The following is a 25,294-nucleotide window of genomic DNA, read 5'->3' as shown; positions in this document are numbered from 1 at the left end:
TGGGATCGAAAGATACAAATCCCAATGAACCCCATAGCTGACACTAGTTAGATTTTGGTTTGCCAAAACTAAGTCACTATTGTTATGATGTAAATCAAAAATAATACTCCAATCAAGAAAAGGTATTCGAAGTGTGAATTTCATATTTGTCCCTTACGTTTCCTTTTTTATAATTTTTCTTTGGAGCCCACAATTTTATTTCTTGTTCCCTGTACAGGTCTAAGAAGGGAAATTATTGGTACTTCATCAAAGAAAGAATCATTTTAAACGTGAATATCTTTCTTATAAAGTCATTGTAATATTGAAATTATTGGTAAATTTAGCAAGGAAGAGACATTTAAAACATGAACATCTTTCTTATAAATTCATTGTAATATTAAGAGTAAAGAATCTAGAACCCTGAACTAAGAATAAATTTGCTACGACACATTCCAATCTCATGGGGTCCTATTACCCCGCGAACTAAATTTTAGCTTATTTTTGTCAACCATTTTAGATGATGTGGCACCTTTCGTCAGCCTTTTTAGCTGATGTAGTACCTTTGATGTGAGCCTCATTTTATGTAATAAAGGTGTCATATTTGCACAATAGGGTGAAAAAATAAGCTAAAATTGAGTTAAGGGGTAATAGAATCCCTGTGAAGTTGGAGTATGTCGTAGTAACTTTGGCCATAGTTCGGAGGTACTGAATACTTATCTCTAATATTAATCCAATTCGTTCTTGCTGTGTTATTGCATCCTTACATTTGGTTGTAAAAGTTAGGATAAAATAACACTAATGGGATCTTATGTATAATGGTGGATTCAAGATGGTCTCTTAAGCATGTATTTAACAGTTTTGGCCCTTTAAGTTTGTAAAGTGGGAGTAACATTTTTAGTCTTTGTCAAATATTTTTAATTTTTGTTTGTTAAATATGTACAGAATTCATTCTTTCAATTGAACATCTTACCTTTGGGTATTAAAGTTAGTGGAAGACTCCTTTTCAAGTCAATACGACATATTTCTTTCTTGGTCTGTCACTTTAACAATTTAAAGACAGTTTCTTTTTCTTTCTTTAGTTGTATTATTACTCTTGAGATGACATAAAAAAAGCAAGCTTTTCCTTTTGCCTTAAACGATGTTTGAATGAAAAGATATTCTAAAAGAAAGAGCAAGATATCTCTTTGCTTTTTAAAGTCTCAAACTCACATTATTGCTAGTCATATCCATATTCCTACCAATTTATGCAATTATGGAGAAAGCTTTCACCTCTTTTCTCCTAATATTACTCTTGTTGCTTCAATATGTTATGGCTAGTTCAGCCATGACCCAAATCAACATTACCACTGATCAATCGGCTCTTCTCTCTTTGAAATCCCAAATCATTTCAGACCCTTCTCACTTCTTGGATGAAAGTTGGTCTCCCGATATTTCTGTATGCCTTTGGGTGGGTGTCACTTGTGGTTCTCGCCACCAGCGAGTGAAGTCTTTGAATCTTTCCAACATGGCTCTTACAGGCAGGATCCCTCGCGATTTTCGAAACCTCACATTTCTTGTTTCTCTTGACTTGGAAAGCAACAATTTCCAGGGCAACTTGCCTCAAGAAATGGCACACTTGCGTCGGCTTAAATTTCTTAGGTTAAGTTTTAACAACTTCATGGGAAAGGTTCCTTCTTGGTTTGGTTTTTTACACCAACTTCAATTTGTAAGTCTTATGAATAATAGTTTCAGTGGTTCTATTCCTTCTTCATTTTCTAATATTTCCACACTTGAGACTTTGAATCTGAAATTCAATTCCATAGAGGGCCAAATACCAAAAGTGATTGGAAGTCTTGTAAACTTGAGGATTTTAGAATTAAGTGGAAACAAACTGATAGGTTCTATTCCTTTGTCACTCTCTAATGCCTCAAGGTTGGAGACTTTAAAAATATCTTATAATTCACTTCAAGGAAACATTCCAGAAGGGATCGGAAATCTTCACAACATGAACTTGTTGGCCATGCAATTTAATCAACTTACGGGTTCTATACCATTAACAATTTTCAATATTTCTAGAATCGAACTCATCTCATTTACTGGCAATAGCTTCTCAGGAGATCTTCCCAATGGTTTATGCAATGGTCTCCCAATACTCAAAGGGCTTTATCTATCCAAAAACAATCTTCACGGCTGTATGCCTACAAGCTTGTCAAATTGTTCACAACTTCAAGTATTGTCTTTGTCATTTAATGAGTTTGATGGACCAATACGTAAAGAAATTGGAAGATTGAATAACTTGCAGGAATTGTATCTAGGAACAAACCAATTCACTGGTATGTTTTATCTTATTAGTTCTGGGAACGAGTGTTGTACATTTGCCCCGTATTACTATATAACGAAAAGTTTGTATAGGCCTAATTTAATGTTGATAATTATTTCTCGCATTATATTTCTTACCTATATACTTTTGAATTACACATAAATTACAGGGATAATTCCACAAGAAACTGGAAATCTTATTAATTTGGTGAAGTTAAGCGTGGAGAAAAACCATATTACCGGCTCTGTCCCAATCTCCATATTCAATATCACATCTCTGCAACTATTGTCATTGTCAGCCAACAATCTCAAGGGTACCTTACCAAGGGAGATTGGCAACTTAACAAAGATGCAGCATTTACATCTTAGTACTAATACATTTATTGGTACGTATTCAGAATGGTAGCTAAAAATGCAACTTATACTATGTTGAGCTAACTAGTTAAACTCATCAGTACACCTTTCATCATATGTTGCCAGGTGAAATACCCAAAGAGATAAGCAATCTCGTTGAGTTGGAGAAACTTGATCTTGCTGCTAATAGTTTTAGTGGTCGACTTGACATGGAGACCTTCAACATATCAGGGCTGAGAGCAATTTCACTTACAGACAACAATAATCTATCAGGAATCCTCCCACCAAACATTGGTTCTATATTACCCAACATTGAAGAGATTGATCTGGCCAACATAAACAATCTAGTTGGGACTATTCCTGATTCTATCTCAAATTGTTCAGAACTAACTTTTCTTGATCTTCCATCCAACAAACTCACTGGCTTGATTCCTACTTCTCTTGGATATTTGACACGTCTACAGTACCTAAACTAGGCGGAAAACAATTTAACTAGCGATTCATCATTAAGCTTCCTGACTTCCTTAACCAATTGCAGAAATTTAACAAACCTTTCTCTAAATTTGATTCCACTAAATGGAATGCTTCCAGTCTCTGTAGGAAACTTTTCCACATCTCTAATAAAATTTTACGCCAACAGTTGCAAAATCAGAGGGCCAATTCCAGATGAAATTGGAAACTTAAGCAGCATATTAGACCTTGATCTTTCTGGAAATAACTTAGTTGGATCGATTCCCACATCAATTGGCAAGATGGAAAACCTTCAGCGCTTTGACTTGGGTAACAACAAATTTACAGGATTTATTAGAGATAATTTTTGTAAATTACAACGTTTGGGTGCTATTTACTTCAGTCAAAATCAACTTTCAGGATCTCTTCCGAATTGTTTGGGGAATGTTACTTCCCTTAGAGAGATACATCTGGATTCCAATAAATTGAGTTCCAATATACCATTAAGCTTATGGAATCTTAAGGATCTAATGGTTCTTGACTTATCGTCAAACAACATGGTAGGTTCTTTACCTCCAGAAATTGGAAATCTAAAGGCTGTAATAAAGATGGATCTATCGATGAATAAATTCTCAAATGAAATTCCAAGAGAAATTGGAGGCTTGCAAAATATGGCAAACCTTTCTTTGAGACACAACAAGTTACAAGGAGCTATACCTGACTCAATGAGCAACATGGTAGGCTTGGAATTCCTAGACCTTTCTCATAATAATATATTTGGAATCATTCCTAAGTCTTTGGAGAAACTTCAAAACTTGAAATATTTCAATATTTCTGTCAACAAATTGCACGGTGAAATACCCTCGGGAGGTCCTTTCAAGAACCTCTCGAGTCAATTTTTCATCTACAATGAAGCATTGTGTGGTTCTTCAGGATTTAGTGTCCCGCCATGCCCCACTTCATCAAAGCACAGATCAAATAGGAAAAAATTGCTAGTTCTTTTTCTTTTGGTGGGAATTGTTCCTAGCACCATTAATTTTTTCTGGATAAGGTATAGAAAAGGTAAAAGAGCTCCTCAACAAGCTGATTCATTGTCTGCCATAACAAGAGAAAGAATTTCATACTATGAATTGATCCAAGCAACGGATGGTCTTAGCGAGAGTAATCTGATTGGTTCTGGAAGTTTTGGCTCTGTTTACAAAGGTGTTCTCAGAAGTGGAACTGCCATTGCAGTTAAAGTGTTCAACCTGCAACTGGATGCGGCATTCAAGAGTTTTGATACGGAATGTGAAGTTTTGTGCCGACTTCGCCATAGGAATCTCATTAAAGTCATTACTAGTTGTTCCAATCTTGATTTCAAGGCTTTAGTGCTCGAGTATATGTCTAATGGAAGTCTTGAGAAGTATTTGTATTCGCACAACTACTTCCTTGACAGCAAGCAGAGACTAAGCATAATGATAGATGTGGCATGTGCTTTGGAATATCTTCACCATGGGTGCTCGCTGCCTGTGATTCACTGTGACGTGAAGCCTAGTAATGTCTTGCTGGATGAAGATATGGTTGCCCACCTCAGCGACTTTGGCATTTCAAAACTGCTTGGTGAAGATCAGGGTGATTTGTACACTAAAACCTTAGCAACATTGGGGTATATTGCACCAGGTACTTCTCTTAGTTTTGCTGAATATTCCTTTCTGTTTTTCCCACGTAGAAAGCATATTGCATCTTTAAATGAATTATTTGACTGTAGAGTATGGTCTGGAAGGACGAGTGTCAACAAAGTGTGATGTCTATAGTTATGGGGTCATGTTGCTGGAAACATTTACTAGGAGAAAGCCTAATGAGTTTGAGGGTGACCTTAGCTTGAAGCAATGGGTGAGTTATTCACTCCCAGAGGCAATAATGGACGTCGTAGATGCCAACTTGGTAACAGCAACTGGTAATCAGAAGGAGCTAGATGTTGTGGCTTCAATCATGAAAGTTGCATTAGATTGTTGTGCTGAATCTCCGGCAAGAAGGACAAACATGAAAGATGTTGTAGGGATGCTGCAGAAGATCAAGATTCAACTTCTTGCATATTGAACATGGTTTTGGAATCTGTTGTTCCAACTCACTTGTTTGTTTCAATTTTTTCTAAATTGTTGTATTCATGTAAAGATTGTTGTTTTGTATTGTTTTGTTTTAGCAATTGATTTGTGCATGATTCTGTTTTCAGAAATGCTAGATGGTTGCAATACATCTCACTGTTTCCTCTTAGTATTATTGTTGCAACAGGGGGGAACTTGTAAATTGAATAAGTAAAACCAAAATATTTTAGAGGAATTAAGTGCACGAATACAGATAGGCATGTAATATAAATGGATTTTGTTTGTTCCTACAGTGCAGAAAGGATCTGTTATTTTCAACGATTCGCTGGATTCCCCATTATGCTGACTCACTAAGTTTCCCATCTGAAACCGAGTCCTTGTCGCGGCCACGCCGACCAGACCCTGTAAATTTAACAATGAGCAGTTAGTTAAATTAGCTCCAGGTATGCCTCCTGTTAATCTTCTGCCTTTTGTTCGAGTAATGTCTAACAATCCGTTTTTGGTAGAGGTGATGGTGTGAGAGTCAACACTAGTGCTAAATGGTCCATCTTTCACAACATAATTGATATATGGCTGTTGCGGAAAGAATGTGGGTTAACTAGAATACAATCACACACAAAAGGAAAAAAATAGAAAAGCAAAATAAAACAAGTTTTTTTTCGTTCTGTAGAATGAATGTTAAAAGCAGGATGCTCAGAATCGTCCGATCCAATACAATCATAATCAAAGAATGGGACGAACGGGATGATCTATTTTATGATCAGATGATCCACCTCTTTGTTTGCCTGTGAGAACCAACTTAGAAATGTTATATACACTAAGTAGTACCCTTTCCATAAAGCATAAATTGGATACTCTTTCCGATGCAGCTCACGATAAAGTGCTGCCAACTACCTAAGCTAGGCCATTTGTTGTTAGAATATCCATTCCAGTAAGAAAATAGAAGGAATATACTAATACACTCTAGGAAAGTCAAGGAATATGGCTATAGGAACTATATCAGTATTAGATTGACGAGAAATATCCTTATCCGTATATAATAAGTTGGGATCTATCCTTGGCGGCCACCTCATTAATATCTAGAGGGAAGAATCCGAGGTAGCCTAATGGTCAGCAAACAAATCAATGATGAGTATTTTTGTTTTATGTTGTCTCTAGGTAGTATCAAGCACCTATTTAATCGAGAAAGGGAAATAACAATGCCACATCACATGCGTTTCTGTTTGCTTCCCCTACCACTTTGCTATTTGATCAGCTCTTCTCTCCTACGCTTTCTTTTATCCTTATCACTGGTGAAAATGGCGCCAAAGAAGCAAAAAAGTGGGAAGGCGGCGACAAGAGAGGAGAAAGTGAACTTGATGGGCATTGTAATTATTCCTAATAATTACATAGTTTTACTTTTTCAGGTTGGTCTAACTGACATTCTAAATATGTATTATAAAGAAGTCTATATAGGTTTAAAAAGATGCAAGAAAGACATGAAATTGTTGTAATTAAAATTTGTGGAATTTAACCAAACTTTTCTATAAATATGTATTTAGTTTTTAATGCCACAATTTTATTTTATTTTTTGGGGGGGGGGGGGGGGGGGGGGGGTGGAATTTATACATTATGTTTTTACTATATCGCTGATAACTTCAAAAGAATAAAAAATAAAAAAATGAGAGCAAATGGATTTCTTAGAAAATGAATAAGAAGTATTATTTTATTTGTAAACAAAAACTTTAAAATTTTGCATCAAACTTGATGCTAATGTTCATAATAGTTGTATGGGCAAACTAAATTTAATTACTACGTCTATCAATCCATGTACGTTTATTACTCGTGATATTTTTTTCTACATGAGTTAAGTTTTAGTTAATTTCGATAAGGTACATTCATTAGCACATATTGTATGTTTTTATATATAACAATTAGGTAGTTAACGACCCAGCATGAAATCACATTGTATTAAATAAGTGATTAAGCATTAGATAATTAGATTACACTTTTATATATACATACAGGATTTACTTTATCTATCTATAGACACCTATATATGTTTATTAAAACTAGGACACTATTAAAGTGTAAAACATTTCATGATTCTATCAAATTATAGTACATTCATTATATCTTTAACACATATTAATTAGGTGTTTTTATATATTACTACTAGCAATTATCATCGGGTGTTGTTGCAAAATCTTTCAAGGTATGACGTGTAAGCGCTTTTCATACCTGCTTTATTTGTTATTATCCATGAACTGAGAATTTCTTCTTTAGCCAGTCTTCTTTTGAAGCTTTTAATTGGTAAACAAATACAGTTTTAATAAGCCATAATACATAAATAAGACCTTTAAATTGACATCAAATTATAACTATGACCTGTAACTTTGCTCATGCATAAGTAAGCCCTTTAACTATACAATAGCTGAACAAAAAAATACTCCAATCCTACCTGACAAAATGCGTGATTACACACAAAATATCGCACGTGTGATAAAAATTAGAGCCCCCAATAGTAAAAAAAAAATGCTCAAATGACTATTATACTCTTAAGGAATCCTTTTTATATATATACAAATCAAATTTTCACTTTTTATTTTCTCCAACCACTCTAAAAAATAAAAAAGTAACCCAATTAAGAAAAGTATGATCAATTATCTAATGCTCTTCTCGGTTTCTCCTTTAGACGATGGTGTATGCTTCATTTGAATATCCGAAGAGCTAACAGTTTTACAGGAATTGTGCAGACTTCATGTTAAATGGCTTCTATTTTGTGAAGCTCCAATGGATAATTTCAATAAGTTTTCCTTAATTAAAAGGGAATAAGAGATGGAAATTTGGTAGGGTTTTCATCGGATTTAACATTTTCTTCTAAATGAACCTTTCAATTTTCATCGGACTTGAATGTTATTTTAATAACGGCATTTTTTATTATTATTTTTAAGGAAAAAAAATCTAAAAAGTACATGTATTTGTGATGGTGGTATATTAAATTAATTTTTTTTTTAATATCTAAAATCTACGTGTATCTTTTCAATTAGGTGGCAGCATTTGGTTAGAGTACTAGTCCATGTAGGATCGATTTTCACGCATATGTGCTGCAAGATTGAAGCATTTTTTTGTTGAGATTTTTTGTATAGGTAAAGGACCTACTTGTACAGGCCATAATTATAATTTGATGTCAAGTTGTCCTGTTTATGACTATGCCTTTTAATAAAGCACTCTCATTAGTTTGCTATTTGAAGTATTTGAACTCCCTTTTGGAGGTGGTTTGTGTTTTACTGAATGGCTAGTTGGTATCTTCTTTGATCTTGCCTTCCTTCACATTCATGCATTCTCTATATTTTTGTGAGTATCGAATATGACTTCAAGTTTTCTTTATCTAAATTGACTACTTTAAGTACAAAAGTTGTCTTCCGGAACCAAATGGATAACAATATTTTCTCCTTTTGGATTGTAGAGAAGCATTTCTATGTCAAAGGCAAATCTCCATGGTCCTTGCAAGTGGAGTTTTTCTTGTTTCTATAAGAATTCTTGGTCAACGTTATCTTCCTCCTTTCCCCATTGAAAAGTATCCAGTCAACTCATCTGACATGATCACTATTCAGCATCAGTCTATGGAATCTTGTGAGGTATGAATTTTATTAGTTCATCTAGTTCAGGGACTTGAACCTGAAACCTCGAATTATATTCTCGACCACTTCATTGACACTATAAGCCACTTTACTCAAAAAAGATGAAATTTTTCCACAATCCATTGCTAATGGTCTTTGTTTATTGAGAAAAAGAAAGAAGGTAACATCCCTACTCTGTTGCTGCAGTCTTTTTTAATTGAATACTCTTTCAGTCATTTCATCAAACATCTTCCATGCATATCACGAGTTGCTTTAATCTTCACATAGAATATGACTTTTTTGTTAGTGGATTTGTGGTAGTGAACTGATTCCCTGTAAAGGGTATTGAGTCAAGTATTGTATGAAGCATTAGTGGAAGTTTCAGCTTTATTGCAGTAGAATTTTCAAGAAAGTGACAAAGAAAATGGTGTATCTTTTTTAACTTTTTATGAAAAGATAATTTATGTTATGTTGTAAGGGCCCTAAAGTGGAAACAACATGAAAAAATGAAGAAAAGATTGTTCTTTTTTTTCTTTTTACAACAAATCCGTGGGGATACCAGTCATCTTCTACCAGCAACAGATTTCAGAGATTGCTGTACCTACTTCAATGGCTGCTTCATATGAGGGGAGATAAGTATCCTGTGTTAAGAAGTTACCATGTAGTGGATGACGCATGCTTTGCATTATTGACCACTTTTATTTTTTTTTACGCTCTTTTAGTTGATTATCATTTTACCCCAGGCGTTCTGCGTCTTTTTATCAGTAGGTAATATTGTTCAATCATCACATTGCCAAGTGCTCGTTGTTTCTGTAGTTGGAAGATTACTGTGTCTCCATCGTTAGGAGAATCAGGGAATTTTATCGTTTGCCTGGAGATATAGGGGAGCTTCCGATGAATTTGAAGCATGCGATGGATTCCAAAGATTCAGATCTTAATTCCAGCTCCGCGCCATCAGAAGGAACTGAAGATGAGATGAAAGCAGCTGCACAAGATATTGCCAGTTATCAGGTTTCTTTTTTAGGATGCAGTTTCTGGGTTTATTTTTCTCTGTTTTTTTTGTCGTTACAAACATAAAAACACAACACTTAAATATAATAGTCATGGTCAGAATCAAGGATAACGAAAGGCTTTGGTCTTTCGTGAACACTTAACCAAATATATTCCATTAGGAATATCTAACAATTGCAAGAGCGGTAACCACTGTCAGGGGCGGATGTAGAGTAAAGAGTGCGGGTTTCTAGGAACCTAATAATTTTCGTACGTTTCTTGAATTTATATTGAAAAAAATTGGTAAATATATAAGAATTATAGGTTGGGAACCCACAAACAAAGTGTGTTATTGATATAGTGATAAAGAATTATAAGTTGAGAACCCACAACCTTTAAATTTTAGATCTGCTTCTCACCACTGTATTTTATGGACAAGCTCGGCTACTTTATCTAGCTTACATCACTGTTCACAACTTCTAGGACCCCTTTGATAAAAGATTCAAAATTACCTAAAATATGCCAATTGGGGTCAGATTTGCACTTTGAGTTAACGATATTTCTGAATTATAAAATTTTAGCGTTGAAGATCCTATTTTCATTGCTACTTTTCATTTTCTTAAAAAAGAACCTAAGCTCCTCACGCTTTTGATTTTAGTTTTGCAATAAATAAGAATTGCAAGAGCGATAACCACTGCATTTTATGGTCAAGTATGAAGAGCTTTAAACTTTTTGTGCCTCATTAAAAGTTTTTGCTTTAGACAAAATTGTCTTTTCACTATTTTTCTAATATTTAAGAGTTAAAAATTAATTAAATATTTATCGTAAAACCTTTTTCTTATTAAAAGTTATTAGAATTAATGACGACGAATACCTTTTTTATTAGTTTAAGAATTCTAAATCAACTTTTAAGAAGATTCAAATAATCAAGAAATAAATATGAAAGTGTTAGAATAAGTAATCAAAGATTTTTTAAAGATTTAACTCTCAAAATAAGGAAATATTTTTAATATAGAAAAAATAAAATAAAATAATCACACTACAAATATAATTCAAATTGATGCGTCTCTCTTAGCTTCTAGCAGTAAGGAAAAGAGGTATCACATGACAAATACAAAATTGATGATTCATTAACCACTTGAAACTCTTAGTGGTAAAATATCTATGTGCTTTCAATAAAAGTATATGTTATTTTTGCATTATTATATTAAAGTGTAGAGGATCTTTGAGAAGTGATTTAAACTTTTTGCGCTTTATTAAAAATCTTCCAATAGATGAAATTGTCTAATTTTAAATAATCAAAGGTTATACGTGCGAGGCACGTGCAACTTAACTAGTATATATATATATATATATATATATATATATATGGGATGTAAAATAATAATTTAGCATAATCTTATTAGGTTATCGGTTTACCTAATAAAAAAAATCAAAATCGAATCAATGACCCAATAATTTTTTTTTATAAAATCATTAAAAAAAATTGTTAACCCTATAACAATAAATCAATAACATTTTTATCGGTTTGATTTTTGTAAGCCCATAACTTAAATTGCAATTTCCTACCCCGTTAATTATAATAAGAAGCATATTTGTGCATGTGAGTCTCCTCAAAATCTGAATCGAAATACTAATCGTACACTACTATGAAACACTAACTGGAAAAAAATAATTTCATATTTTTTTAACGCACACCAAAAAATATAAATTTTTAGATAATAACTTACTTGATCGACGAAAATTCAACCTTTCACTACTTTGGAGTAGAGGAAAACTGAGAAATATAATTTTTTTAGAGAGAAATCAGATAATTAAGGGTAGAAGTGAGTTATTTTTTAATATAGGATAAATATAAGGGAACTGGATGGTATTTATCCACATAGAAAGCTACATCAACACTTTTTTCCACGTGTACTCACGTGGTGTACATGCACTGGACAGTCAGAAAAAAAGGCCTTGCAACTTACTAAAACAACAAGTTCGTGGTACTTAGGACAAGTCAAGTTTAGGTATACTATGAAAAAAATTCGTCAAGTTCAGGGGTAATGTATACTTCTCTCTTTAATATACAGTTAGTTAAATTAGGTCCAGGGGTGTGCCTCCTGTTAATCTTCCACCTTCTGTTCGAATAATGTATCACAGTTTGCTTTCGAAAGCTATCATGTTGGAACATATCCGAGCGCTCTTGGTACATGCAGTCCCAATAGTGCAAAGAAATATACCTATTATGTTGTGAAAGATGGACCATTTAGCACTAGTGCTGGGAGGAACATTTTAAGTAATCAGAGTCCACTTAAAATTATTTTAGTGAGATAAAAAAAATCACTTTTCAAATTCAGTTCAAGATTCATACATAATTGATCATCAAGAATTTTCTCATTTCTCCTTTCCAACTGCATTGTTTTGTTCTTAAAGCGTCAAACTCCATTAGCAAGAAATTAATACTTTAGCACAATTTAGCATATTTTGCTTAGCGTATACTATAACTATATAAGTAATCAGTATCTATAGGACAATAATAAGATTGTTACAGATCGAGGAAAAGGCGAGTCAAGTCTAAAAATGCATCCTTTGTCCATTTTATGGGAACATCACCTACTTGATAACCAAGCAAAAATAGCTATTTCTCACAATCCTGTGTTTCATGAAAAATTTAAGAGCTTAGATATCAAGTTTTTCTTCCTGAGAGAAGTTCAAAAAGATGGAGATGTGATTCTTGTCTACTACAAGACGGAAGAACAATGGGCTGATATATTCGCTAAGCCTTACCAGTCAACAAATTCGAGCTTCTCAGACAGAAAATTGGAGTTTGCATTTCATAAAGCAAGGAGGAGTGTTGAGAGTTGCTTCAGCAATGCACGTCTTTCTTTGCTTTTATTCTCTCCAATTTTTTTACGTATTAATGAGACATGGCTTTTACAAGAAAATAATCAACCTCTCTGCATATTCTCTTTTACAAACTTCGTCTCTGCTTAGTCGGTTAGCTTTTGAATTGAATTTCTATGTTATTTCCCTTTAACGATTTTAAACCAACACCATATAGTATGTATATATCAGATATGTCCATACACGGTACTGTATACACGTCCGTATCATATACGTCCGTGATCTTCTTTCCTTTTGCTACTATAGGGAGTGATGTTCTTTCCCAGGTTTTGCTCCAGTCAGGCTGTTGTTGGAATTTGCTTTTCTTTGCGAGATTTTCTTGGAAGTCTTGCATTGATTCCATATCATTGATATTGTTCCAAGTTTAGTGTCGGGCATCTTGTTATTGAATGTTTGTTTCATTTAGCAAGATATTCTTGGATATCTTTAGTTGATTCCCCAGAAATTCTGCATCTTTGGTGTATCTTCAATATCTTCTTCTTCCATCATTAGAGATCTTCAATATCTTGCAAATGTTTACTCATTATTTTGTCATTATTAAAATATAGAACATAAGTATAGGAGGCTAACATGAATATCTCGCTCTTTTTAAGGAGATTCAAGTTCAATGTGGCATAATCTACACTGATCCAGCAGTGTCTCTCTTAGACTTTTTCCCTCTAGGATACAATACCACAACAACGTCGTATAACTCAAATAACTCCAGATTAGTTGAAGAATCCAGCGCTACACCAAAAGAACACCTTGATTCTAACATATAATTAGTCTATTTTTTTCTTTATCTCTACTCTCTCTTTCACAGTTTCACTACACTACTCTCTAATATGAACACAATATAATACTTCTCATCTATTACAACATAAAGAATAAAACACCCGCTAGTTATGTAGGTGTAGGATTTCTTCCACAAATACATGTCAAGAAGGTGGATAGTCATTTGAGGAGCAGTGGGACAATTAGTAGGAGATAATGCGAGTTAGAACATGTCATTGTGGTTTATATAAGTTACAATAGCAACAATTTCTCCACTTTATGCCTATTAATTATCATACACTTTAATATTCTAATTTTTAAATTAAAAATGCACAACATACACCAACATATATCTATATATACTCCGTATTTATTCTTGCTCAATGCACATCTTACATTTGGTTATTTATATAAGTTAGTGGAAGACTCCATTTTGATTCTTCTTTCTTGGTCTTCCACCTGAACAAATTAAAAATACTTTCTTTAGTTGTATTATTAGTCTTTAGATGACTTAATTAATTAATAAAGGAAATTAAAGTTATTTCCTTTTTCCTTAAAATATGTTTGAATGGAAAATTCTCAAAAATATAGATTTTAAAATCAGAAAGAGCAAGAGACCTCTTTGCTATTTAAAGTCTCAAAACCACATCATTGCTAGTCATATCCATATTTCTACCAATTTATGCAATTATGGAGAAATCTTTCACCTCTTTTCTCTTGTTGCTCCAGTACTATATTATAAGTAGTTCAGCCATGACCCAATTTAACATCTCCACTGATCAATTAGCTCTTCTTTCCCTGAAATCTCAAATCATTTCGGACCACTTTCACTTCTTGGATGAAAGTTGGTCTCCGTCTACGTCTGTTTGTCATTGGGTCGGAGTCACTTGTGGCTCTCGTCACCAACGAGTGAAGTCCTTGAATCTTTCTAATATGGCTCTTACAGGCAGAATTCCACAAGATTTTGGAAACCTCTCATTTCTTGCTTCTCTTGACTTGGGAAGGAACAACTTCCATGGAAATTTGCCTCAAGAAATGACACGCTTGCGTCGGCTTAAGTTTCTTGATTTAAGTTTCAACAACTTTATAGGGGAGGTTCCTTCTTGGTTTGGGTTCTTACACGAACTTCAATTTCTAAGCCTTAAGAATAATAGTTTTACCGGCCCCCTTCCCTCATCATTTTTTAACATTTCAAAGCTTGAAATGTTGAATTTGGCATTCAATTCCGTAGAAGGTCATATCCCTGTGTCTCTCTCGAATGCCTCAAGGTTGGAGAGGTTAGAATTATCTGGCAATTTACTTCAAGGAAGCATTCCAAACGAAATCGGCAATCTTCACAACCTGAACTGGTTGGCCATACAATATAATCAACTTACGGGTTCTATACCATTAACAGTTTTCAATATTTCTAGAATCGAAGTCATTTCATTTACTGGCAATAGCTTATCAGGAAGTCTTCCCAATGGTTTATGCAATGGTCTTCCAAATCTCAAAGGTCTTTATCTATCAACAAACAAGCTTGATGGTCATATTCCCACGAGCTTGTCAAATTGTTCACAACTTCAACTACTAGGTTTATCGGAAAATGAGTTTGATGGACCAATACATAGTGAACTTGGAAGATTGAGTAACTTGCAGCAACTGTATCTCGGAATTAACCATTTCACAGGTATGTTTTCTCTTATGAATGCTAGTAATAATTTATCTAGAGATAATACCCAATTACCCCCTGAACTATACCCAAAAAGGCTATGACACACCTCAACTTAAAGGGGGTCCTATTACCCCTGAACTAATTAAAAGTGTAATTTTAGTGCCTAAGTGGCACATACATGTCACAACACACTGAAGTGTTCACATAGACATACGTGTGTGCCACGTATGGGTCACTTAGGTACCATGTCAAAATTACACTTTTAATTAGTTTAGGGGTAATAGGACCCCTTTAAGTTGAGGTGTATCATAGCCTTTTTGGGTATAATTCAGGGGGTAATTGAGTATTTTCTCTTTTATCTATTTACTTCAAAAAAAATAAAATTAATTACACATTAACTGCAGGAATAATTCCACAAGAAATTGGAAATCTTGTTAATTTGATGGAGTTGTGGATGGAGGTAAACCAGTTAACCAGCTCAGTCCCAATCTCCGTATTCAACATCTCGGTTTTGCAAGTTTTGTCACTGGCGAGGAACAATCTTAATGGATTCTTACCACTAGAGATTGGCAACTTAACCAAGATGCAATTTTTATATCTTGAACAAAATAGGTTTTCCGGTACGTAATCAAAGTGATAGCAAGAAGTACAACTTATGCTAGTTAACTCACCAGTATTCCTTTTTGTCCTTGTGTTGGCAGGAGAAATACCCAAAGAGATGAGCAATCTCATTGAGTTGGAGGAAATTCTGCTTGATCTTAATGATATTAGTGGTCCACTTACAATGGAGATCTTCAACATATCAGGGCTAAGAATAGTTGATCTTTCATTCAACAATCTATCAGGAAGCCTCCCATCAAACTTAGGTTCGCTCTTACCCAACATTGAAGAGATTTATATGTCATTCGACAATCTTGTTGGAACGATTCCTCATTCTATCTCCAATTGTTCAGAACTTACTATTCTAGATCTTTCTTACAACAAACTCACTGGCTTGATTCCTAGCTCTCTTGGATATTTGACTCATCTACGGTTCCTAAACATGAAAGAAAACAATTTAACCAGCGACTCTTCGTTAAGCTTCCTTACTTCCTTACCCAATTGCAAAAATTTAACAACTCTATCTCTATCTTCCAACCCTCTAAACAGCATGCTTCCAGTCTCTGTTGGGAACTTTTCCACATCTCTAATAAAATTTTATGCCAGCAGTTGTAAAATCAAAGGGCGAATTCCAAAGGAAGTTGGGAACTTAAGCAGTTTATTAGACCTTGATCTTTCTGAGAACAGCTTGGCTGGATCGATTCCCACGACAATTGGAAACTTGAGAAACATTCAGCGCTTCAACTTGAGTAACAACAAACTTACAAGATTTATTGGTGATCATATATGTAAATTGCAGCATTTGGGTGAAATTTACTTGGGTCAAAATCAGCTTTCAGGATCTCTTCCTAATTGTTTAGGGAATATTACTTCCCTTAGGGAGATACATCTGGGTTCCAATAAATTGAGTTCCAATATACCACCAAGCATAGGGAATCTTCAGGATCTAGTGGTTCTTGACTTATCATCAAACAACATGGTAGGTTCTTTGCCTCCAGAAATTGGAAATCTAAAGGCTGTAACAGAGATCGATCTATCAATGAACCAATTCTCAAATAAAATTCCTAGAGAAATTGGAAGATTGCAAAATCTGGCACTCCTTTCTTTGAGACACAACAAGTTTCAAGGATCTATACCTGACTCAATGAGCAACATGGTAGGTTTAGAATTCCTAGACCTTTCTCACAATAATTTATCGGGAATGATTCCCATGTTTCTGGAGAAACTTCAATACCTCAAGTATTTCAATGTTTCAGACAACCAATTGTATGGTGAAATACCCTCGGGGGGTCCTTTCAAGAACCTCTCGAGTCAATTTTTCATTGACAATGAAGCATTGTGTGGTTCTTCAAGATTTAGTGTCCCATCATGCCCATCTTCATCAAAGCACAAATCAAACAGGAAAATATTGCTACTTCTATATCTTTTTCTAGGACTTGCAATTTTATTTGTTCCTGTCATATTTGTGTTTGTATGGATAAGGTATAGAAGAGGTAAAAGAGCTCCTCAACAATCAGATTCATTGGCTACAAAGAAACGAATTTCATACTATGAACTGCTCCAAGCAACGGATGGTCTTAGTGAGAGTAATTTGATTGGTTCTGGAAGTTTTGGCTCTGTTTACAAAGGCATACTCAAAAGTGGAACTGCCATTGCAGTTAAAGTGTTCAACCTGCAACTGGATGCGGCATTCAAGAGTTTTGATACGGAATGTGAAGTTTTGTGCCGACTTCGCCATAGGAATCTCGTTAAAGTCATTACTAGTTGTTCCAATCTTGATTTCAAGGCTTTAGTGCTCGAGTATATGCCTAATGGAAGTCTTGAGAAGTATTTGTATTCGCACAACTACTTCCTTGACACCAAGCAGAGACTAAGCATAATGATAGATGTGGCATGTGCTTTGGAATATCTTCACCATGGGTACTCGTCGCCTGTGATCCACTGTGATCTGAAGCCTAGTAACATCTTGCTGGATGAGGATATGGTTGCCCACCTCAGCGACTTTGGCATTTCAAAACTGCTTGGTGAAGATCAGAGTGATTTGTACACTAAAACCTTAGCAACACTAGGTTATATTGCACCGGGTACGTCTCTTATTTTTGCTGATTTTCCTTTTTTTTTTTTCCAGCTAGAAAGTCTATTGCACCTTTAAATTAATTGTTTGACTGTAGAGTATGGACTGGATGGACTAGTGTCAACAAAGTGTGACGTATACAGTTACGGGATCATGTTGCTGGAAACGTTTACTAGGAGAAAGCCTAATGACTTTAAGGGAGATCTTAGCTTGAAACAATGGGTGAGTTATTCACTCCCAAAGGCAGTAATGGACGTCGTAGATGCGAACTTGGTAACGCCAATGGGTAAAGGCTTACAGAAGGAGCTAGATGTTGTGGCATCAATCATGAAAGTAGCATTAGATTGTTGTGCTGAATCTCCGGCAAGAAGGACAAACATTAAAGATGTTGTAGGGATGCTGCAGAAGATTAAGATTCAACTTCTTGCAAGTTGAACATTTTTATAATGGTTCTCTTTTCTCTTTTAGCACTTGATTTGTGCATAAGGGTGGAACTTGATAATCTTGAAACAGAAGCACTGATATTGCTAGTTAGCTCAGTGCTTCTGCCCTTTGTTTAATCCTACACTGTATCCCCAAAAGCCACCCCCTTCGCGGTAGCCTTTCTACCTCACCAGGTAGTGGTAAGGTTTGCATATACTCTACCTTCCCAGACATCACTTGTGAGATTTTACTGGGTATGTTGTTGTATAGTTAGTTGAACTAATCTGTGTTTGTACCCAAGATCTCTTATTACCAGTTTCAAATTCCTACCTATGTTACACGAGCTTTTAAAAAATGTCACCCCACACTTGCAAAAATGTATTTCTTTTTGAAGTATCCAACATACACTCGACAATAATTTTGAGCAACATAGGTTCCTACTCACCCAAAAAAGAACACTTAATGGATTTGTTTCGAGCACAGCGTCCGTCCTATTTAATGCTGAAGAAGATAAAGAAAGAGAATGCATTTTTTTTGTTCATCCAGAAAAAAAATGCCTCCACTTCTTTTTTTCGTTGGTGAAGCAAAATGCAACTTCTTGCGACATGAGCTATGTTGCTTGGACTATACGAAAAGGTTGTTGCACTCGTGTCGGATCCTTCAAAAATACACTACTTTTGGAGGGTCAGACAGGCACCCATCGACATTTTTGAAGAGTCCGAGCAACATAGACATTTAGTCTATTGCAATTATCTTGTGGCAACAAGAAAGTTTTCTTAGCTAAAATTCCCTTGATTTACAAATTACACGTGAAAATATAAAACAAGTAGGGAAAACGCTCAAATATGCCACTGAACTATTAGAAATGGCTCATTTATGCCATCCGTTAAAAGTTGGGCTTATTTATGTCATCGCTGTTTCAAAACTGGCTCATCCATGCCATTATTTTAACACCCGATTTTTAGAAAACAGCTTTACCACGTGGCAGCATATTAGAGGTCCACTTCATTTTAAAATTTTTTTTTTTAAAAAAAAAATATTATAAATTTTTTTTTTTATAATTTTTTATTTAATTTTTTTACAAGCTCCAATTTAACGATTTGAGTTTATCTGATGTCTCCTTCATCATATGTACAAGGAGAAATCTATTAGGAAACAAAAGAAATCTACAACAGGCAAAGACAAGTGAAGCTGAATCACGTTATGCAGACAACACAACACTTTTGCAATTACTTATAGTCCTGAAAATTATGTTCTTCTATTTTCTTTTCTATATTCATGTGACTATAGCCGTTGTATTAGTTGAAAAGCTTCTACCTTCAAGCATGTACTTTATAAAAAAATTAAGAAAAGTATATTCTGCAAACTTCTTTTTACATCTTTGTTTATACATGTTTTCATCTCAGTATTATTAATTCTATTATCAATTTTACCTATTTGTTTTATTTATAATTACTTATTATTAGTTCTACATTTTAAACTCCAACTCTTTCAAAAATCAGAAATCCTCCACATGTCGTGTTGATTTTATCTGTTTCATGGTTTTCCTTTGAACACTTTGACGTTGGTTTCTTTTCAATAATTGGAAAAGCAAATTGAGATTGGAAAATGAAAAACAATATCTGAATCTGTGGAATAATGTTGCATTTTTTTTTTGGTGCTATTAGATGAACTAAGGGAAGAAGAGGTTATTTGGAAAGTACACAGATCTCAAAGATGTCTGTTAAATATTCAAAATTTGTACAAATATATTGGTATACATCAAATGAGAATATGTTCATATGTCCAGGGGAACACTACCATAGTAAAATAGAATCAGTCTCGTGCATCGGACTTGATTTATGCATTAAAGATTGCGATGATAGAATTCCATGTAGCTGAAATTATCAACCAACACATTTGTTATTTAATCTTCTTATAGCTTCATGCGGTGATCAAGCAACCAATTAGCCTATAGATAATTTGCAGCTCAGATAATTGTGTGTCATAGTACACATGAGATTGTTGACTAACCATAATAGGATCACTCAAGTAGTTCTACTTGACATGAGATTTATTTATAGTTTAGTGTACATTGATGTTAAAATATACTGTGGTGGTAAAATTTAACCTCATTCACTTTTTACGCTAAATCATTACTAACTTTCTATGATTAAGTTATAAATTGGAGAAATGTGCAATCGATAAGAACCTATATGAAGACACAGATAATGTAATTATTAGTTTGGTATGAATATGGAAAATTCTATAATTATTTTAAGTTTAGCATACATTGCACAGGAATCAAAATCATAGCTACAATTTTATTAAAACATACTCCCTCCGTTTAAAAAAAGAATGACTTAATTTTCTTTTTAGTCCGTTTCAAAAATAATGACCTCTTTCCTTTTTTGGCAATACTTTAATTTCAACTTTCCAAATGGCATGTTTAGGACCACAAGATTAAATGACATTTTGATAAATTTGACATAACTTTAATTTAAGGTCACAAGATACAAAAGTCTTCTTTATTTTCTTAAACTTTGTGTCAAGTCAAAGTAGATCATTCGTTTTTAAACGGAGGGAGTATTATATTTAATATGCTCAAACAAATAAGGTAATACTGACATAACTAATTTCTTTTAACAACCGCGCATCGCGCGAGTACGAATACTAGTTATACTTTAAAACTCCATGTCGATATCTTGAGTTTTCATACGTGAAGTTTAAAACTCTAGTGACTATTTTTCAAAGATAGCGTCGAAAAGTGACCAGTGAATACTATTTTTGCCTAAATATTGAGTTGTAGCTTAATACATCCAACTCTAAGTCATTTCTTTTTGGTTGGGAGTAATGTAATGAAAAAATATTGATCAATGAATGATTTGGTGATGACAAATACTCCCTACTAAAGATGTGTAAACCAGATTAAAGAGATGAGGTGAAACAAAAGAGAGGTGAGAGGATAAAAGTGTTGGAAATGGACTGGTTAGAGAGGAGTTTAATGTTAAGTGTTGTGTATGTATTAAAGTGCTTAGGGAATATAGTCACTATTACTGGCTAGAATAGTTCCTACCTCTCCCTTAACCTACATTACAACCCTTAATGTACTATGTGATCTTAAGCTTTAATATTATGATATTACTGAAGCACTACACTAATGGCAAGATTATGGTTCATCTTATGTGACATGTGAAGTATTTGTGAGAGTGAGTGGAAACTGATTCTTACACCCATTCTGGTGATAAATTGCATATTTGTGAGTGGATTAGGATGACTCTATTATGGTGAGAGCGCATGTTTGATGATATATAGGCGACTTATATGATCTCTTTGATAATTAATGTGCATGAGTTTGCCAACTTGGTAGATTCAGTTCTTGAGGCTAGGAAGTCTTTCGGAGTATTCATGAGTTTCGCTATTATAATATGACATGCCTAATGTAGAACTTGCTATTCATGTAGTCATTGTAGTTTTCGATTAAGTGCCCTAGTTCAAGCAGTGATGTTAGAGTTAACAAAATAACCCCAGCTAGTAATAGTCAGCTGGCATAGTTAGTTGTTAACGTGTAATTAATACATCTGTAATCACTAGTAGTTGGTTATGCACATCTATATATAGATGCACATTGTACACATTGCAAAAAAGTAGTCATAAATCAATAGATATTTTTCTCCTCTTCTTCCTTCTAACTACTGCTGAGCTATGGCAGTTACCAGATAAACTGGTACTGCATTACATTTTCATATGGTATCAGAGAGGGAAAGACACTATCAGTCAAATTCGTACCAAAAAATAAACGATTGTGATCGCCATTATTGAAGCTTGGTGAATATTCACTATGTCGATTTCAGGAACTTCACAGACTGAGCCCACACAAACCTCGCAACTCGATTATACGCATCCATTGTTCTTGCAACCAAGTGATTCCCCTGGTGCAGTGTTAACTGGAATCAAGTTAGCTGCCCAGAGAACTACACGGTTTGGAGTAGATCTCTGCATCTTGCCTTGTTAGGTAAAAATAAACTCGGTTTCGTGGATGGAAGTTGTATGCGAAGCTCATATCAAGGAGAATTGAGCAAACAATGGGATAGATGTAATGCAATTGTGCTGTCGTGGATTAGTTGCACTGTTGCACCGGAATTGATCGCTAGTATCATTCTAGCTTCATCTGCTAAGAGAGTATGGGATGAGTTTAAAGAGAGGTTTGACAAATAAAATATCACCAGAATCTATCAGTTGTGGCGCGAAATTGCAATGCACACGCAAGGTACAGACTCTGTTACTGTCTATTTTTCGAAGTTGAAGGATGCTTGGGATGAACTAGATCTATTGGTTCCTACACCACCTAGCTGTAATTGTGAGGGTTCAGGCCAATATATTGAGTATCTAGGTAATCAACACTTATTGCAATTCTTAATGGGCCTCAATGAGAGTTATAATCATGTTCGAAGTGATATTTTACTCAGATCACCTATTCTATCTCTCAATTAAGCATATGCTTTAGTCGTACAAGAGGAGAGTCAAAGAAATCTAGGGACAATTGATCTTAACAGAGATGCTCTAAGCCTATTTGCTGGAAAGAAGCAAGCTCAAGTATATAAGCCACATAGTCAAGTGTATAAGGGACAAAATCAGAATAATCAGAATTATAAATCAAAGAGGGATAACAATCATAGTCATCACACCCCTGTACCAGGTCCTATTTGTGATCTCTGTAAGTGCAAAGGTCATTATGCAGAAGAATGTTACAGATTAATAGGGTATCCACCATATTTTGTAAGTAAGAGAAAGCCTAAAGGTTCAGAAGGTCGACCATCTGCTCATACCAGTTATTGGACTGATGAAGCTGAATGTAGCAGTAAACAACCCAAAGCACATGGTCACTGTATGACTAATTAACAAGATGAACACTATCTGTACTTGTAGGAGAAGTGCAAACAAGAGTCACATAGAACAGTTAATGAAGTGAAATTATCTAGAGATCCTCAGTATCAATCTTCTCACTCACACAATTCAAGCCTTAAAGGGAAAACCAACAATGCAGATGAATATCACTCCAATTTAGCAGGTACAACTGCATTGTTTTCCAAGTTAGAAACCTGTGATTAGATAATAGACTCTGGAGCAACACATCATATTACCCCTTTTAGGGAAGTGCTTAATAATCTCAAAGTGACTTCTGAGCATGGAGGCAGTGTAGTTCAGGTTCCAACTGGAAATGAATACAAAGTAACTCATACAGGAGAGACAATTATATTGAAGAATCAGACACTTAACAATGTCCTTTTTGTCCCAGACTTCAAGTTCAGTCTTTTATCAGTTTCAAAACTAACAAGGGAATTGTGTTGTTCAGTTCACTTTTATCCAGAAATTTGTATTTTTCTGGGACTTTACAGTGGAAAGGGGATGGGGATTGGTAGAAAGAGTGAAGGATTATACTGGTTGCATCAAGGAGAAGACACAATACATGCAGCAACAATAGTTCTGACTAACCAAGGTGATCCAACAATATGGCACATAAGACTAGGTCATCCCTCTATTGAAGTGATGAAGCACATTCCCTTTCTCATGAATAAAGTGAATAAAGAATTACATCGACAATGCATTGTATGCCCTCAAGCCAGCACAAGTAAAACTACCTCCCTTTTTCAGCTAGTACATGTTGATGTTTGGGGACCTTTTAAGGTTCGCACCTACAATAGGAAGCAATATTTTGTTACCATTATTGATGATTTCAGTAGATATAATTGGATATGCTTGATACAATCAAAATGTGAAGTCATAGTAGTTCTGAAAGATTTCTTATGTAGAATTAAGAACCAATATAATGCTACTGTTAAGATTCTCAGATCGGATAATGGGAAAGAATTCTTTAATTCACAGTTTGTTGAGTTGTTTGCTTCACTTGGTATAATTCATCAAAGCAGTTGTCCATATACTCCACAACAGGATGATGTTGTAGAGAGGAAACATAGACATATTCTAGAGGTGGCAAGAGAATTGAAGTTTCAGAGTGGTGGGCCTAATAATTTCTGGGGAGATTGTGTAAAAAAGTCGTGTATTTGACAAATAAGTTGCCTACTTTTGTCTTGAATGGTAAATGTCCCTATGAGGTATTGCATAAGAAAGAACCTCCTTTTGATCATTTGAGAGTGTTTGGTTCACTATGTTTTGCTTCCATTCTACCCAAAGGAGGAAAGTTTGATCCCAAAGCAAGAAAAATTGTATTTGTTGGTTATGTTGAAACACAAAAGGGGTACAAACTGTTTGATCTAGACACAAGAACAGATGTTAGTTTTAGGGAAAACATATTTCCCTTCAAAGGAGCTAAGGGTGAATTAGAAGATATTTTTTGTGTTGAAATCATGGATCACAGTGTTGATGTTGCAGTATCATCTGCACCATTATATTCAACTCAACAGCTTTCTGAAGGTCGTCCTCATCATCCCTCGAAGTTGGGAGAACCTGAGTTGGAAGTTGTCATGGATTGCATACACAGTCCATCTTACTCTCAACCTAGAACTACCGATGCTGCTGCTGATCCTAGAAGAACAACTAGAAATCAGAAACCTCCTATTTGGATGAAGGATTACGTACAGCCTAAGGGGACTGGTCCTCCTTTATATCCAATTTCAAATTATGTCTCTTATTGTAATGCCCCAATTCTGGTAATCAAAACGCTACACGATGCCCATGACCCTAAAGGACCACAAGCTAACCCATGACTGATATCTGTACCTGTACACTACATAATATACATGATAAAGCAGAATACATAAGAGCTGTAAGGCCATAAGGTTCAAATCTAATAAAGTCATAACATCTGAAATATGGTATCCCAATACCACAGCTAAAAATACTAAAGTCTGAATCAAATCTGAAAGCCTCTACATATGTTTGAATAAGGAGTTGAGGGGACATGTTCCCAACTAACTCCATATACTGAAAGCAACTGAAATAAGTATTGATAGCTTAATAGTCCTCGAAGTATGAGGACTCACTGCGACTCTGCTGCTGAAACTGAAATGCTACTGGTGCTCTGGAGCTCGTGCTGCTGAACCTATGGTATAAAATAAAATGCCATAGTGCGAATGCGTTAGTTCAATTGAATGTACTGAGTATGCAAGTGAGGTAAGCTAATGCATGGGGTTCATATGCATGA

General features: G+C 34.8%; 4 protein-coding genes across 5 annotated transcripts; all 4 read left to right on the top strand.

Moving 5' to 3' along the window:
• Nucleotides 1-1,231: 1,231 nt before the first annotated feature.
• On the top strand, nt 1,232-3,107 carry LOC107868414 (LRR receptor-like serine/threonine-protein kinase GSO1). The gene is made up of 3 exons (XM_016715103.2): nt 1,232-2,291; nt 2,448-2,663; nt 2,758-3,107. The coding sequence occupies exons 1-3, from the start codon at nt 1,232-1,234 to the stop codon at nt 3,105-3,107; spliced, it is 1,626 nt and encodes a 541-aa protein (XP_016570589.2).
• On the top strand, nt 2,152-5,479 carry LOC107869330 (receptor kinase-like protein Xa21). 2 transcript variants are annotated; one of them, XM_047410520.1, is made up of 4 exons: nt 2,152-2,291; nt 2,448-2,663; nt 2,758-4,740; nt 4,829-5,479. In XM_047410520.1, exons 3-4 carry the CDS (start codon nt 3,213-3,215, stop codon nt 5,158-5,160), a joined length of 1,860 nt encoding a protein of 619 aa, XP_047266476.1. In that variant the 5' UTR covers nt 2,152-2,291; nt 2,448-2,663; nt 2,758-3,212; the 3' UTR covers nt 5,161-5,479. The 2 variants fall into 2 exon arrangements, with proteins under 2 accessions (XP_047266476.1, XP_047266477.1); XM_047410521.1 differs by lacking the exon at nt 2,448-2,663 and having other exon boundaries at nt 2,155-2,291.
• A 2,683-nt stretch (nt 5,480-8,162) lies between these two features.
• LOC107868418 lies at nt 8,163-10,536 on the top strand. The gene is made up of 3 exons (XM_016715107.2): nt 8,163-8,501; nt 8,614-8,785; nt 9,584-10,536. Exons 2-3 carry the CDS (start codon nt 8,645-8,647, stop codon nt 9,842-9,844), a joined length of 402 nt encoding a protein of 133 aa, XP_016570593.2. The 5' UTR covers nt 8,163-8,501; nt 8,614-8,644; the 3' UTR covers nt 9,845-10,536.
• A 667-nt stretch (nt 10,537-11,203) lies between these two features.
• On the top strand, nt 11,204-18,483 carry LOC107868412 (probable LRR receptor-like serine/threonine-protein kinase At3g47570). Its single transcript, XM_016715101.2, has 4 exons — nt 11,204-15,068; nt 15,458-15,673; nt 15,755-17,737; nt 17,825-18,483. Exons 1-4 carry the CDS (start codon nt 14,090-14,092, stop codon nt 18,160-18,162), a joined length of 3,516 nt encoding a protein of 1,171 aa, XP_016570587.2. The 5' UTR covers nt 11,204-14,089; the 3' UTR covers nt 18,163-18,483.
• Nucleotides 18,484-25,294: the final 6,811 nt, after the last annotated feature.

The sequence above is a fragment of the Capsicum annuum genome, chromosome 4 (genome assembly GCF_002878395.1).
Source record: "Capsicum annuum cultivar UCD-10X-F1 chromosome 4, UCD10Xv1.1, whole genome shotgun sequence".
Classification (NCBI taxonomy): Eukaryota; Viridiplantae; Streptophyta; class Magnoliopsida; order Solanales; family Solanaceae; genus Capsicum; species Capsicum annuum.
The sequence above is the reverse complement of the archived record's forward strand: the minus strand, read 5'-3'. Positions and strand labels throughout refer to the sequence as shown.

What these genes read in the sequence shown, in the direction of transcription:
- LOC107868414 (XM_016715103.2), top strand. Translation starts at nt 1,232, where the DNA reads ATGGAGAAAGCTTTCACCTCTTTTCTCCTAATATTACTCTTGTTGCTT. An exon ending in AGGAACAAACCAATTCACTG is followed by an intron (nt 2,292 to 2,447) that starts GTATGTTTTATC and finishes CATAAATTACAG; the next exon opens with GGATAATTCCACAAGAAACT. An exon ending in TAGTACTAATACATTTATTG is followed by an intron (nt 2,664 to 2,757) that starts GTACGTATTCAG and finishes ATATGTTGCCAG; the next exon opens with GTGAAATACCCAAAGAGATA.
- LOC107868418 (XM_016715107.2), top strand. Translation starts at nt 8,645, where the DNA reads ATGGTCCTTGCAAGTGGAGTTTTTCTTGTTTCTATAAGAATTCTTGGT. An exon ending in AGTCTATGGAATCTTGTGAG is followed by an intron (nt 8,786 to 9,583) that starts GTATGAATTTTA and finishes TTGTTTCTGTAG; the next exon opens with TTGGAAGATTACTGTGTCTC.
- LOC107868412 (XM_016715101.2), top strand. Translation starts at nt 14,090, where the DNA reads ATGGAGAAATCTTTCACCTCTTTTCTCTTGTTGCTCCAGTACTATATT. An exon ending in TGAACAAAATAGGTTTTCCG is followed by an intron (nt 15,674 to 15,754) that starts GTACGTAATCAA and finishes TTGTGTTGGCAG; the next exon opens with GAGAAATACCCAAAGAGATG. An exon ending in ACTAGGTTATATTGCACCGG is followed by an intron (nt 17,738 to 17,824) that starts GTACGTCTCTTA and finishes GTTTGACTGTAG; the next exon opens with AGTATGGACTGGATGGACTA.
- LOC107869330 (XM_047410520.1), top strand. Translation starts at nt 3,213, where the DNA reads ATGCTTCCAGTCTCTGTAGGAAACTTTTCCACATCTCTAATAAAATTT. An exon ending in ATTGGGGTATATTGCACCAG is followed by an intron (nt 4,741 to 4,828) that starts GTACTTCTCTTA and finishes ATTTGACTGTAG; the next exon opens with AGTATGGTCTGGAAGGACGA.